The sequence below is a fragment of the Muscardinus avellanarius genome, assembly GCF_963383645.1.
Source record: "Muscardinus avellanarius genome assembly, chromosome: 13".
NCBI classification, from domain to species: domain Eukaryota; kingdom Metazoa; phylum Chordata; class Mammalia; order Rodentia; family Gliridae; genus Muscardinus; species Muscardinus avellanarius.
Window position 1 is genome coordinate 95,388,020 of NC_137799.1, and position 15,419 is coordinate 95,403,438.

The window sequence follows — 15,419 nt, forward strand, 5'->3', positions numbered from 1 at the left end:
TTTGGTGGTACTGGGGTTCCTGGAAACCCTTCTACCTCCAGGCTACACTCCCAGACCTATTTTATATTTTTATTTGGAAACAGGGTCTCTTAAGCCAGCAAGGCTGGCTTTGAACCTGCGTGATCCTCCTGTCTGCCTCCCAAGCATGGGGATTACAAGCGTGCGCCACCACGCCCGGCTACATTTTTAAAAGGCTCATTCCTGGTGACTCAGTCAGCCAATCAGGACTATGTACAACTCTCCAGCCGCGTGGCCCGACCGTCCCTTCCCCCATGGCCGGCTGACTCTCCGGAGGGGCCAGGTCCGAATCAGCGGTCTCTGATAACCCGGTTGGTGTTTTTACCTCCCCTCCAGACCCCTAACTCTATTTTCAACCTAATATTCGCCAGCTCCAGATACTTAGTGAGGCCCTCCAGGACTGAGATTCTGTTTCAAAATAAAGAATATAAAATAGGACTGGGGTTGTTGTACTGTTCAATCCCCAGTACCACACACACACACACACACACACACACACACACACACACAATTAGTAGCTTGTTTCTTTAGCATTAGTTTTTGTTTTTGTTTTTGGTATTGGGGTTTGAACCCAAGGGCATTCCACCTCTGAGCTGCATCTCAACCCTTTTTACTTTATTACTTATTTATTTATTTATTTATTTATGCAGAACTGTGGATTGAACCCTACCCAGGGGCATTCTACCTCAGAGCTCCACCCAGTCATATATATATTTGTGTGTGTGTGTGTGTGTGTGTGTGTGTGTGTTGGTGCTGGGGATTGAACCTCCGGGTCATTCTACCTCTGAGCTACCGAGCTACACCACCTACCTTATTTTTTTATTCTTTATTTTGAAACAGGGTCTCACTAAGTTGCGGAGGGCCTAAGTAGCTGAGGACGCCCGCTAAACATTATCCTCCTGTCTCAGCCTTGAGAAATGCTGGGCTTACAAGCCTGCACCATCACACCCGGCTTCCTTATTGTTTATTTTGAAACAGGGTGTCACTAAATTCTGAGGGCCTAAATTGCAGAGGATGATCCCGGATCATCTTGTCTCAGCCTCTCAACTTCTTGGATTATAGGCGCCTGGTTTTTCCCTTTTTATTTTATTTGTTTCTTTTGCGGCACTGGGGATGGAACCCAGGGGCATTCTACCTCCGAGCTACACCCTCAGTCCTCTTTTTAATTTTGAAACAGGGTCTCACGGAGTTGCAAAGGGCCTAAGTAGCTGAGGCTGTCTGCGAACCGCGATCCTCACGTCTCAGCCTCTATTAATGTCTCCTCAGCAGGGACACTGACAGTCACGACTTGTGGACCAGAATGACTGACACTGGAATACCAATAACTAGCGCCTCCTACTAGGCCAAGAGACCCTGGATCAGGTTCGTCATATATTTCGTTCTGACACAGACATTTCCATGCCATTGATAGATGAGCAGCATCAGATTCTGAATGAAACCGGGACAATCCTGCTGGAGAAGTTTGGGGGTTCTTTTCTCAGGTGTGTCCAAGAAAGTAAAAAAGGTGCACAGAAGTTACTGCACCTGGTGGCTGAAAATTTTCCTTCTTACAGAGATGTAATTCAGTTTAAGGGGAAAAGAATCTCTTTTTACAAACGAGCCCAAATCCTCATGGCAGACACATGGAGTGTATTAGAAGGAAAAGGAGATGGCTGCTTTGAGGATATCTCTAGTATCACCATGTTTGCTGACTACAGATTACTTCAGATCCTTGCTCACCTGGGAGCCCTGAAATACTCTGACGAGCTACTGAAGAAGCTTCTCCAAGGAGAAATGCTTTCATATGGGGGTAAACAAGAGGAGGAAATCCGGGGGTGCTCACTGTGGTGTGTGGAGCTGATCCCGGATTGCCTTCTGGAGCTTACTGCAAAAGAGGGTGAAAAGCCTAATGGAGAGATCAATTCCATTCTTCTGGATTTTTACTTATGGGACTATGCCCGTGACCATCAGGAAGATATGACAGAGATTCCATTTCATCGTACACAGTGCATATATATTGACCCCAAGGGTAAACTGACTGAAGAAAGTTGTATTTTTATATAATCATTGTGTGATCATGCTTTGATATTAAGAGAAGGTGGTAGAGGTTATGGGAATGAGAAAATTGATGATCCCGTTTCAAAAAAAAAAAAGGCTCATTCTTGTACTTGGGAGGCTGAGACAGGAGAATCATAGATTCCCGGCCAACCTCAACAACTCAGTGAGGACCTGTTTCAAAATAAAAAATAAGCTGGGCATAGTGGCACACACTTGTAATCCCAGTGCTTGGGAGGCTGAGACAGGAGGATTGTACAGGTTCGAAGCCAGCCTCAGCTACTTAGTGAGGCTCTCAGCAACTCAGTGAGACCCTGTTTCCAAATAAAATATAAAATAAGGGCTGGGTGTGGTGGCACATGCTTGTAATCTCAGCATTTGGGAGGCTGAGACAGGAGGATTGCGGTTTGCAGACAGCCTCAGCTACTTAATGAGGCCCTTTGCAACTCAGAGAGACCCTGTTTCAAAATAAAGAATAAAAAATAGGGCTGGAGGTGTAGCTTGGAGGTAGAATGTCCCTGGGTTCCATCCCCAGTACCGCTAAATAAATAAATAAATAAATAAATAAATAAATAGGTCTGGGAGTGCAGCCCAGAGGTAGAAAGCCCCTGGGTTCCACCCCTAGTACCACAAAAAGTAAAATAAAATAGGTCTGGGCATGTGGCCAGAGGTAGAATGCTCCTGGGTTCAATCTCCAGTAACACACCACACATACACACACACACACAAAAACGCACACACGCACACACTACTACTAATAATAACAACAGCAAAGTAAATAAATACAAGTTTGAAGCCAACTTCGGCTACTTATAAGGTAAGGGCCTCCGCAACTTAGTAAGACCCTGTTTCAAAATAAAGAATGAAAAATCGGAGCCGGGCATGGTGGCGCACATTTGTAATCCCAGCATTTGGGAGGCTGAGACAGAGGATCACAGTTCACAGACAGACTTGGCTTCTTAGCGAGGCCCTTTGCAATTCAGTGAGACCCTGTTTCAAAATAAAGAATACAAAATTGGGGTGGGGGTATAGTTTGGAGGTAGAATGCCCCCTGGGTTCCATCCCTAGTACCACACACACAACCCCCCCCCCCAAAACCTGGAGGAATAAAAGGCCGTTATGGTGGTATATAACTATGATCTCAGTACTCAGGAGCCTGAGACAGGAGGATTTCAGGTTGAGGCCAGCCTCATCAAATTAGTTTGCTGAGATTGTTTCAAAATAAAAAATAAAGAGGGCTGGAGGGTATATATATATATTTAATCTTCAGGACAAAAAATAAATAAAACATAAAGTTCTGTGGGCTTTGGTATAAAATACCCCAGATGTGGTCATTTCTTCTTTGTGTTCAGATTTAACCCAGGGGCATTCTACTCTCTGAGCTCCATCCCCAGCCCTATTTTTTATTCTTTATTTTGAAACAGGGTCTCACTAAGTAGCTGAGGGCCTCACAAGTTGCTGAGGCTGGCCTCAAACCTGTGATCCTCTGGTTTCAGCTTTCCAAGTACTGGGATTACAAGGGTGCATCACCACACCCTCCCTCTGATAGTTTTTGGAAAAGAAAATGAGGAGAAAACTTATTTTAGAGCCGGGTGTGGTGGCACACCCTTGTAATCCCAGCATTTGGGAGGCAGAGACTGGAGGATCGAAGTTTTTTGGACAGCCTCTGCTACTTAGCGAGGCCCTTAGCAACTCAGAGTGAGACCCTGTTTAAAATAACAAAAGACTGAAAAATAGGGCTGGGAATGTAGCCCAGAGGTAGAATGCCCCTGAGTTCCATCCCCAATACTGCAAAAAACAACAACAAAAAACCCTTATCTTTTTTGGTGTGGTACTGAAAACCCTTCTACCTCCGGGCTACACTCCCAGACCTATAAAAAAATATATATATTTTTTTGAAAACAGACCTATTATATATATATATATATATATATATTTTTTTTTTTTTTTTTTTTTTTTAAACAGGGTCTCTTAAGCTAGCAAGGCTAGCTTCAAACCTGCGCGATCCTCCTGTCTCTGCCTCCCAAGCACGGGGATGACAAGCGTGAGCCACCATGCCCAGCAAAAAAAAAAAAAAAAAAAAAAAACACCTTATTTTAATGGGTGCCAAAATGTGTTATAAAGCTATTGTAATTGGATTTTTTCTTTTGTGTTACTGGGGATTGAACCCAGGGGCTCTGCTACCACTGAGCTACACCTCAAGTCCTTTTTTTTTTTTTATTTTTGAAACAAAGTCTTGCTAAGTTGCTGAGGCTTGCCTTGAACTTGTGATCCTCCTGTCTCAGGTACTGGAATACAGATGTGGTCCAAGGCCAGCAAAGCTATTATAACTTTTTTTGGGGGGGTACTGGGGATTGAATCTAGGGACATTCTACCTCTGGGATACATTCCCAGTCTTATTTTTAGTTTGAAACAGGGTCTCCCTAGGTTGATGAAGGTCTCACACTTGCTGACGCTGTCCTTGAACCTGTGATCCTCCTATCCCAGCCTCCCAAGTGCTAGAATTATAAATGTGGGCCACCAAGTCTGACTAAAACGATTATAATTCAGCCGGGCGTGGTGGCGCACACTTGTCATCCCAGCATTCCGGAGGCTGAGACCAGAGGATCGCAGTTTGTGGACAGCCTCAGCTACTTAGTGAGGCCCTTTGCAACTCAGTGAGACCCTGTTTCCAAAATAAAGAATAAAAAATAGGGCAGAGAGTGTAGCTCAGAGGTCGAAAGGCCTTGGGTTCCATCCTCAGACCCGCAAAAAACAAACAAAAAATGCAAAAAATATTATAATTAAAATAGTGTGCATAAACAGAAATACACAAAAATATTAAAGATTAGAATCAGGTCATAATATAAATGAGAATTGAACATATTTAATGGTAGCATTTCAAACTGGGAGGTGGATTATTTGGGCCTATGAGTTTAAGACCAGCCTGTAATAGCAAAGTGAAATCCCATCTTAAAAGAAAAGTTAGAGATGGGCTTGGTGGCATATGCTTGTAATCCCAGCATTTGGGAGGCTGAGACAGGAAGACCTTGGTTCACAGCCAGCCTCAGCTACTTAGTGAGGCCCCTTGCAACTTGGTGAGACCCTGTTTCAAACTAAAGAATAAAAAATAGGGCTAGGAGGTGCAGCTTGGAGGTAGAATGCCTCGGGGTTCTGACTGTCCCTAGTACCTAAAAAAAAAAAAAAAAAAAAAAAAAAAAAGGACGGCAGGTACAAGAACAGCATGTACTAATTTAGCAACATCATGTTTCAAAATAAAAAATAAGTCTGAGACAGGAAAATCCCAGGTTAGGGGGGTGGGCTGTCTGAACAAGATAGCAAAATTGTTTCAAAAAATAAAAATAAAAAATAAACCCAGCATGGTGGAACAGGATTGTAATTCTAGAATTTGGGAGGCTGAAGGGGGGGCAGCCTCAGCAATTTAGTGAGGTCCTCTGCAATTTAGAACCTGTTTCAATAAAAAAAAAAAAAAGAAAGAAAGAAAGAAAATAAAATGGGCATGGTGAGGCACGCTTGTAATCCCAGCATTTGGGAGGCTGAGACAGGAGGATCATGGTTCAAGAATAGCCTCAGCTACTTAGTGAGACCCTATTTCAAAATAAAGAATAAAAGATAGGACTTGGGCCGTAGATCGGGGGGTTGAATGCCCCTGGGTTTCATTCCCAGTATGAAAGAAAGAAAGAAAGAAAGAAAGAAAGAAAGAAAGAAAGAAAGAAAGAAAGAGATGGGGGTGTAGCTCAGAGGTAGAACATCCTTGGGTTTGATCCCTAGTACCACACACACACACACACACACACAAATCTGAGAGAATAAAAACAATTAGAAAAATAAGGAAAAGACATGAATAAAAAATTGCCAGAAAAGATGGATGTGATGGTGCATGTCTGTAATAGTTGCTAGGGAGCTGAGGCAGGAGGGTCACATACTCCTGACCAGGCCCGGCAATTTAGCAAGACCTGTTTCAAAATAGAAAATAAGCCGGTTGAGCCGGGCGTGGTGGAGCACGATTGTAATCCCGGCATGCAGGAGGCTGAGACTGGAGGATCACGGTTTGCAGACAGCCTCAGCTACTTAGTGAGGCCCTCTGCAACTTAGTGAGACTCTGTCTCAAAATAAAGAATAAAAAAAATAGAACCGGGGGTGTAGCTCGGAGGCCGAATGCCCCTGGGTTCCATCCCGGACCGCAAAAAAAAAAAAAAAAAAAAAAAAGGAAATAAACTGGGTGTGGTGGCGCACCCTTTTAAGTACAGCATTTGGGAGGCTGAGACGGGGATCCAGGTTTGCAGATAGCATCAGCTACTTAGTCAGGTTCTTTGCAACTCAGTGAGATCCTGTTTCAAAATAAAGAATAAAAAATAGGGCAGGGGGTGTAGCTCAGAGGCAGAATGCCCTGGGTTCCATGCCCAGGACTGCAAAAATACATACATACATACATACATAAACACATACACATATAAATACATAAATAAAATAAAAAATAAAAGTCACTCAGTTGCAGAGGGCCCCTGGGTTCAATTCCCAGTATCCTCTCCTCCAAAAAAAAAAAAAAAAAAAGACTGCTGAAGAAATTTCTATAAAAATAAAGCAAATATCTAATGAAAACTTTATAATATGCTCAGCTTACCTAGTGATCAGGAATCAGGGGGAAATTATTTATTTTTATTTGTTGATGTACTTATTTATTTTTGGGGATCCAACCCAGGGGCATTCTATCTTCAGGCTACACCCCAGCCCTATTTTATTTTTTATTTAGAGACAGGGTCTTGCTAGGTTAATGAGAGTCTCACTACTTGCTAAAGCTGTCCTCTAACCTGAGACCCTCCAGGGTCAGCCTCCCAAGTAATGGGACTACAGGTGTGCACTACGACGCCTGGCTGAATTTTTTTTTATTTTCAAACTTAAAAAAGGGGCTAGTTAAGCTGGGTGTGGCGGCACGTGCTTGTAATCTCAGTACTTGGGAGGCTGAGACAGGAAAATCCGGGTTCGTAGACACCCTCAGCTACTCAGTGAGGCTTTCCACAACTTAGACCCTATTTCAAAATAAAGAATAAACCGGGCGTGGTGGCTTACTTGTACTCTCAGCATTCGGGAGGCTGAGACCAGAGGATCGCGGTTCGCAGACAGCCTCAGCTACTGAGTGAGGCCCTTTGCAACTCAGTGAGACTCTGTTTCAAAATAAAGAATAAAAAATAGTGCAGGGGGTGTAGCTTGGAGGTCAAATGCCCCTGGGTTCCATCCCCAGTACCAAAAAAAAAAAAAAAAAAAAAAAGAAAAGAAAAAAAGAAAGAAAAAGAGCTAGTTAATAGGTGAGGCCCTGCATTTGATTCCCACCAATACAAACATACACACCTACACACACATAAATCTATCTATCTATCTATCTATCTATCTATATATATATGAAATCTGTATATATATATACACAGATTTCATATATATACATATATCTATATCTATATATACACAGATTTCATATATACATATATATCTATATCTATACCCAGATTTCATATATCTATATCTCTATACAGATTTCATATATTTCAAAGGGGCAGGCTGTAATTTGCATCCTCACGCTCCCAGTACAACTGTGGGAAGCGGATCTATTTGAGGCATTTACCACGCTTTGAGTGGCCAACAGAGCATGAGTTAAGGCCTGGGGTGCATTTTCCCTTGGTTCCTACGGGGGTCACTGCCTCGTGGTTAAGTTCCAGAAAGATCAGGCGTTATTTTACTTAAAAAGAAGAAGAAGAAGAAGAAGAAGAAGAAGAAGAAGAAGAAGAGGAGGAGGAGGAGGAGGAGGAGGAGGAGGAGGAGGAGGAGGAGGAGGAGGAGGAGGAGGAGGAGGAGGAGGAGGAAGAAAACATGACCCCACAGTTGGCAAGATAAAGAGTTCTGGACTAAATTCGCCATTGGCCTCAATACTCCATGACATAATCGGAGTGGTGGGCAGTCTAGCCACCCAGAGCAGGGTGAGCGATTGCTGAGTTCAGAGGGTCCTGGGTCCGCGGAGGCCGAGTGTGCAGATCACTGAGGGGCGCCGCTGTCCTGTTCCCTGTCCACTCCAGAATCAGGGCCCCGGCCTGGTGTCCCCGAAGCTGGGCTCAGGCTGACAGCCCGCAGGGACTGTTCCCAGGTTCTAAAAATGTACCTTAAGCGTAGATTTTTCTTTCTTTCTCTCTCTCTTTCTTTCTTTCTTTCTTTTTTCTTTCGTGGTATTGAGGATTGAACCCAAGGGCATCCTACCTCTGAGCTAGACCCCAACCCCTATTTTTTTTTTTATTTCTTATTTTTGAGACAGGGTCTCACTAAGTTGCCGAGGCTGGTCGCGAACCTGCGATTGTCCCGTCTCAGCCTCCCAAGTCCAGGGATCCCACGTGGGCCCCCACGCCGGACCGCAGCTGACCACTTCATCAGCCCACACTCTTCCAGGCTGGCGGCCACGGCGAGTTTCACTTGGCGCGAATTACAAGAAAACCAGGAAATTCTTCAAACACAGACACGCCAAGGGCGGCTCCGGCGGGGGTCGCCCGGGGCGGGCCGCGCAGGGTCGGGGCGGCTCCCCCGAGAGCCCGCCACCGGGGCGGCCGCCGCCCGAGGGACCCCAGCCGCCCGGGGGCGGCGGCAGGGCGGCGGGCGCACCTTCGCTCTGATTGGCGGAGCCGCTCGGACTTTCTCTGTGGCGTCACCGAGTACCCGCCTGTAGCGAGGCCCCGTGCGCGTGACGTCACGGCGCGCCAGCCAATGGCGGGCGCCGGCCGCGGCCCCGAGGAGGGTTGTGGGCCCTTTTTTGTGAATGAAGCGGCACGGCCGGCCGTCCCGGGGTCCGCGAGCCGCGGCGGCGCGGGGCTGCGGGGCGGCGGCGCGCGGGCCGGGCGGCGGGGGCGCGGGCGCGCGGGCATGGTGGCGGCCCCCTGAGGGCCGCGGGCGCCTCCATGAAGCGCAAGGGCGAGCGGCGCGGGAGCTGGGCCGCCGCGCCCCCCTGCTCGCGCCGCTGCTCCGCCGCCGCGCTCGGCGTGAAGAGGAGCCGCCGCGCCGCGCCGCAGGACCTGCGCCGCCTGGAGCTCGGGGAGGACCTGTACCTGGACATCACCGGTGAGCGCCCGCCGCCACGCCCCGCGGCCGGCCGGGTCACCTTCCCGCGGCGCCCGCGTGGCCCGGCGCGGCCGGGGCGGCGATCGGGGGCGGCTCCGGCGCCCCGGGGTGCGGCGCTGCCAGCCCGGACGCGTGGGGCCCCGTGAACTCTCTGCAGCCCCTGGCTTCGGAGAGCCAGGCGGGCTCGGGCGGGAGGACAGTGAAGTTAGGCGCTGTTCGGACGGACAGCGTAGGAGGACGGATATTTCGGGCTGATGGACAGCCTAGACGAGGCTGAGAGTAGAGGGACGGTCTCCCGGCGTCGGTCGAACCGGGGAAGCGGAGGGCGCCCCCTAAGTGCTGTCCCGGCTGGCGCCCGCCGAGGTCCAGGGCGCCGGGGTGGCATGGCTGGACCCGCAGCCAGCCCGCCGAGGTCCAGGGCGCCGGGGTGGCATGGCTGGACCCGCAGCCAGCTCGCCGAGGTCCAGGGCGCCGGGGTGGCATGGCTGGACCCGCAGCCAGCTCGCCGAGGTCCAGGGCGCCGGGGTGGCATGGCTGGACCCGCAGCCAGCTCGCCGAGGTCCAGGGCGCCGGGGTGGCATGGCTGGACCCGCAGCCAGCCCGCCGAGGTCCAGGGCGCCGGGGTGGCATGGCTGGACCCGCAGCCAGCCCGCCGAGGTCCAGGGCGCCGGGGTGGCATGGCTGGACCCGCAGCCAGCCCGCCGAGGTCCAGGGCGCCGGGGTGGCATGGCTGGACCCGCAGCCAGCCCGCCGAGGTCCAGGGCGCCGGGGTGGCATGGCTGGACCCGCAGCCAGCTCGCCGGAGGGGTCTCTGGTCTCTAGGGCGTGCGTCCCCGGGCCTGGCCACGGACGGCTGGGGCTCGGGGTCTCCGCGCCCGGCTTCTCACCTGTGCCTCCTAAAGGGATCTTTGTTCCATGGCACTCAAGTCGAAAGCAAGTGGTACGCGGATATGGCACAGAAGTCCTAATTCTAAAGCTGCACAGGAGCGTGTAGAGTTGGTCTCACGGCCACGGTGGTGAGTGAACTGTTGCCAGTGTCTTGTCAGTCTTTCTAGAAACAGACCAGAAATGCAAACAAACGCACGTACGTAACATACATGTTCATTTTTACAGTGCCCATGCGGGGTAGCCTACGGCATATAGTTTTGCGCGGTTTTTCTTAGCTGAAGGATTATTTCGTATTGGTGCATACGAAGCAGCAGTCATTTTGATTTTAATTACTGCCTAGATCAAAGTGTATATGGTTTTAAAGACTAAAATATTGAAAAATGTATATGGACCAAATGCATATGTAAATTTAAATGTCTTACATCTTAGACCGTGTTCATGAACATTTAGGTTAAAAAGGTTTTTTTTTTGTTTTGTTTTTTTTGCCGGGCATGGTGGCGCACGCTTGTAATCCCTGCGCTTGGGAGGCAGAGACAGGAGGATCGCGCAGGTTCAAAGCCAGCTGAGCTGGTTTAAGAGACCCTGTTTCCAAATAAAAATATAAAAATAGGTCTGGGAGTGTAGCCCGGAGGTAGAAGGGCGACCAGGAACCCCAGTACCACCACCAAAAAAACAAGTTTTTTGTTTTTTTTTTGTTTGTTTGTTTTTGCTAGGCATGGTGGTATACCACTTGGGAAGCTGAGACAGGAGGATCACAGGTTCATAGCCAGCTTCAGCTGAGGACCTCAGCAACTTAGTGAGACCGTTTCAAAATGAAAGAATAAAATAGGCCTGGGGATGTAACTTGGAGGTAGAATGCCCCTGGGTTCAATCCCAGTACTTCAAAAACAAAAAGACAAAACAAAAAGATTTTCCTTTGAAATTGCTTGTCTTTCTGATGTGCTGGGCCTTGAACATGCTAGGCAAACTCTACCGCTGAGTTACAGCCCCAGGAAAAAAGATTTTTGACGGCATTAGAGGAAATCCTCCTCCTTCAGGGCAGTAAACTGGAGTGCCTGGCCTTGGAGCAGTGATAAATGAGTTAACTTCAGAAGCCAGCAAGCAGAACACCGAGAGGTGGTATTTTCTATAAAATCAAGACACTGTTAGATTACAAGCCCTATAGTGGAAGGGTCCAGGCCAAGTAAGAAGCCCAATAGTGGAAAGGCCTAGCCCAGTGTAAGGTAGCTCCGAAGGAGTGAAGGTCTGTCAGCTTTTTGAAGAATGTTTCTAGGTATCTCTCAACGATGATCTTGGCTCCTTAGAAAAATAACACTAAGTCAGGAGTGCTGGCGCACACTTGTAATCCTAGTGAGGCTGAGACAGCAGCCAGACTCAGCTACTAATTGAGGCCCTTCACAACTTAGTGAGACCCTGTTTCAGAATGAAAAATAAAAGAACTGGAGGTATAACTCAGAGGTGCAGTGCCCCTGGGTTCAATCCCCTGTACCTCAAAAAAAAAAAGGGCTGGGGTCGGGCATGGTGGCACAGGCTTGTAATCCTAGTACTTGGAACGCTGAGACAGGAGGATCGCGCAGGTTTGAAGCCAGGCTCGGCTACTTACACTTCCCAAATAAAATATAAAATAGGTCTGGGAGTATAGCCTGGAGGCAGAAAGCCCCTGGGTTCCATTTGTAGTACTACAAAAAGAGAAAAAGAAAGAGAGAGAAAGAAAGAAAGAAAGATGGATGATACTAAGAGAGCCTATTTCAGTGTGATGTACAAGGCCAATGAAAGTAACTCTGAGTGCAGGTTGAGGTACTTTTAACTTTTTTTTTTTATGAGGGGGCTTGAGTTGAGGCCTGTATTTCGCCAGTGGCACCAGTCTCTTCTCTCTTTCGCTCTTTTCTGCTGGGGATGGAGCTCAGGGCCAACCATATTCTTCTTAGCTGTGTCCCCAGCACCACCTGCTTGGTATTGGGAACGGAACCCAGGGTGCTGTACCACTGAACTGCACCTCAGCACCTTCTTATTTCTTATTTATTTATTTATTTAGCGGTACTGGGGATGGAACCCAGGGGCCTTGTACCTCCCAGCTACATCCCCAGTCCTATTTTTTAGTCTTTTTATTTTTTGAAACAGGGTCTCACTAGTTGTGAAGGGCCTCACTAAGTAACTGAGGCTGTCTGCAAACCACCATCCTCTGGTCTCCGCCTCCCAAATGCTGGGATTACAAGCGTGCGCCACCATGACCGGCCTTATTTTTTTGAGACAGGTTCTCACTGAGTTATCAAGACCTGGCCTCCGACCGATGATCTTCCCATCCCAGTCTCCCAAGTACTGCTATTATCTGCCGACACCACGGAGCCCAGCTCCACTCACTGTTTTCTGAACTTAAAAGGTGGCACATAAATGTGCTGAGAGGGGGGGGGGGTACTGTGAATCCAGGGGCATTCTACCTCTGAGCTACATCTCCATTCCTTTCCATACTTATTTTGAAATGGGATCTTGCTAGGTTGCTGAGAGGCCTGCTACATTGCTGAAGCTGGTCTTGAACCTGTACGTGTTGTATCCTAGAGGAAGCCAGGTGTGGTGGTGCACACCTTAATCACAATACTTGGGAGGCCGAGACAGGGGGATTACAGGTTCCAGGCTGCCCTCAGCAATTTATGGAGACCCTCGGCAATTTAGCAAGACCCTGTTTCAAAATATAAACTATAATGGAAGTCGGGCGTGGTGGCGCACGCTTGTAATCCCAGCATTTGGGAGGCTGAGACCAGAAGATCGTAGGTGGACAGCCTTAGCTACTTAGTGAGGCCCTCTGCAACTCAGTGAGACCCTGTTTCAAAATAAAGAATAAAAAATGGTGAGCTCGGAGGTCAAATGCCTCTGGGTTCCATCCCCAAACCCGCAAAAAACAAAAACAAAACAAAAAACAAATGGGCTGGGGGTATAGTTTGGAAGCAGAATGTCCCTGGGTTCAAAAAAAAGAAAATGAAACATTACCAAATGAGATATAAAACAGTAGGCCTTTCCTGTCAGTCCCTTCCCCCCAACTTTCTATTTGTATTCTAGCTTCTATGAAATTGAGCATACCTGTGGTGCCCTGCATAGTGTGCCATTATTATGCAGATTTTCTTCCTTGGTGGGTTCTAATCTTTATCTCCTGCAAGAACAGTTCTCTTTAATGGCTGCCTGGCTTTGCATCTGTGGCTGAGTCACGATCTGAAGAATGGGCATTTGGGGTTTGCTGGTTCCAATTTGCCAGTAGCAAAATGGCTGCAGGACGTAAGCGTCCTGTGTGCCTGGGTAATGCCAGGCAGGTATAGAAATGTATCCACTCATCCCTGCTCTTTTGGGCTCTTAGTGAGGCCTGCTGCTGGGAACATTCATATGCAAGTTTTTGCTGGCCAGAGTTTTCAGTTCCTTTGGATACATCCTCAGAGTGGGATGGCTGGGCCCTCATTGTGAGGAGATTGTTTTCCTGGACAGTTCTTGTTTTGGGATTGTGAAGAATCTTTCTTAGTAGAGTTGATTGTAAAAATTAATGCATGTTGTCACTTCTAGCCATCCTGCCCGTAAATACATTTTTAGAAATTTTACTGTAGTTCCTTGACATTTTTATGGTAATCTGTCTGATCTGTCAATTGAATTCCGGTGGACCCCAGGGTACTTCATGTGTGTGCATTTAATACTGGATGTCGAGCCGGGCGAGGTGGGCACGCTCGTAATCCCCGCGCTTGGGAGGCGGAGGCAGGAGGATCGCGCTGGTTCGGAGCCAGCCGCGCTGGCTTAAGAGACCCTGTTTCCACATAAAAAAGTTAAAAAATAGGTCTGGGAGTGTATTCCGGAGGTAGAAGGGCTTCCAAGAACCCCAGTACCACCACCACCAAAAAAAAAAAAAAAAAAAATAATAATAATAATAATAATAACACCGGATGCTGAATGCTTGTTTTTCTTTGGTCACCCTTTGTTATGTGAGCTTTACCGTTTAGCCTCTCACCAGCCACACTGGGCATTTTCTAGAGCAGACTAATAGGGGTTTAATTCCCATCCTGACCCGTTGTCCTCATGCCCATACATGTATTATTGCTCTGTGCCAAGACACGTTTTGTTTTGTTTTTAACTTGAGTTGTATCCCTGCTATAGTTCCAGTGTTCCAAAACAACAGATCATAAACCATGTACATTAAGGTATAGAGACATCGAGCATAGGTATTACTAGGTATTACAAGAAGCTCCTCGTAGTCAAGGAAGCAGAGAGAAAAAGGAGTCTTTTTAGTTGGATCTGAAGCGAGGTAACACTCACCCTGGGAGAAATACCAAAGAAAAAATCTCAGACACAGGCAGCTGTTTGTTTTTCTTTTATGAATCACCTTGATACCAGGCATCTGAATTATTTTCCAATTGTCCCATCCGTTAAATAGGGATTTCCATTAAGTGACACTGTACATTCTCTCTTCCTCTTCATTAATGAAATGAAAACAGTTAAAGAACCTTAATACTAGCCGGGCGTGGTGGTGCATGTTTGTAATCCCAGCATTCGGGAGGCTGAGACGGGAGGATCGCGGTTTGGGTTCGCAGACAGCCTCAGCTACTTAGTGAGGCCCTTTGCAACTCAGTGAGACCCTGTTTCAAAATAAAGAATAAAAAACGGGGATGGGGGTGCAGCTCGGAGGTAGAATGCCTCTGGGTTCTATCCCCAGTATAGCAAAAAAAAAAAAAAAAAAAAAAGAGAGATAGAGAAAGAACCTTAATACTATGGTATAATCTCCATAATCATGTCCAGGCTTAATAGTTGGTACAGACTTTGATTTATTTCACTATTTTTAAAAATACTGACTAGAGCTGGGTGTGGTGGCACATGTTTGTGATCCCACCTACTCTGAAGGTTGAGGCAGGAGGATCATAAGTTTGAGGCCAGCCCCTGCGATTTAGGGAGATCTTGTCTCAAAAATAACCAATGGGTTTAGGGTATGGCTCAGTAGTAGACTGTTTTTGGGTTTCAGCCTCCATGCCTTGACATTCTGCTTAGGAAAGAAAATTGGTAGTAACCACTGGCAAAAAGGTTCTTGATCGTTTGTTATAAATTTCTTTATCTATTTTTCTTGTTTGTTTTTTTTTTCTTCAATACTCAAGATTAAGCCCAGGGGCATTCTACCTATGACCTATACTCCCAGCACCCCCTTTTTTTTTTGCTGGGGATGGAACCCGGCATTCTCCCTCCTAGCTATAGCCCCAGCCCTATTTCTTATTTTTTTATTTTGAAACAGGGTCTCTGAGTTGCAAAGGGCCTCACAAAGTAGCCGAGGCTGTTCTTAAACTGTGATCCTCCTTTCTCAGCTTCCCAAATGGTGGGATTACAAGCTCCTGTCACCACCCCAGGATTATCTTTTTGTTTTGAAA

General features: G+C 47.3%; 2 protein-coding genes across 3 annotated transcripts in view; both read left to right on the forward strand.

Annotated features, from left to right (window-relative positions):
• Window positions 1-1,336: 1,336 nt before the first annotated feature.
• On the forward strand, window positions 1,337-8,970 carry LOC308272274 (queuosine 5'-phosphate N-glycosylase/hydrolase-like; the record flags this gene model as incomplete). Its single annotated transcript, XM_080709017.1, has 3 exons — window positions 1,337-2,026; window positions 8,121-8,188; window positions 8,485-8,970. The coding sequence occupies exons 1-3, from the start codon at window positions 1,417-1,419 to the stop codon at window positions 8,968-8,970; spliced, it is 1,164 nt and encodes a 387-aa protein (XP_080565143.1). The 5' UTR covers window positions 1,337-1,416.
• Window positions 8,971-8,987: 17 nt separating this feature from the next.
• CDC14B (cell division cycle 14B) overlaps window positions 8,988-15,419 on the forward strand; it is a gene marked incomplete at both ends in the record, with an annotated part of 84,390 nt that continues 77,958 nt past the window's right edge. For both annotated transcript variants that reach the window (XM_080709391.1, XM_080709393.1), the window contains one exon: window positions 8,988-9,147. In XM_080709391.1, coding sequence (XP_080565517.1) covers window positions 8,988-9,147 — 160 coding nt within the window. The remainder of the gene's footprint in view (window positions 9,148-15,419) is intronic.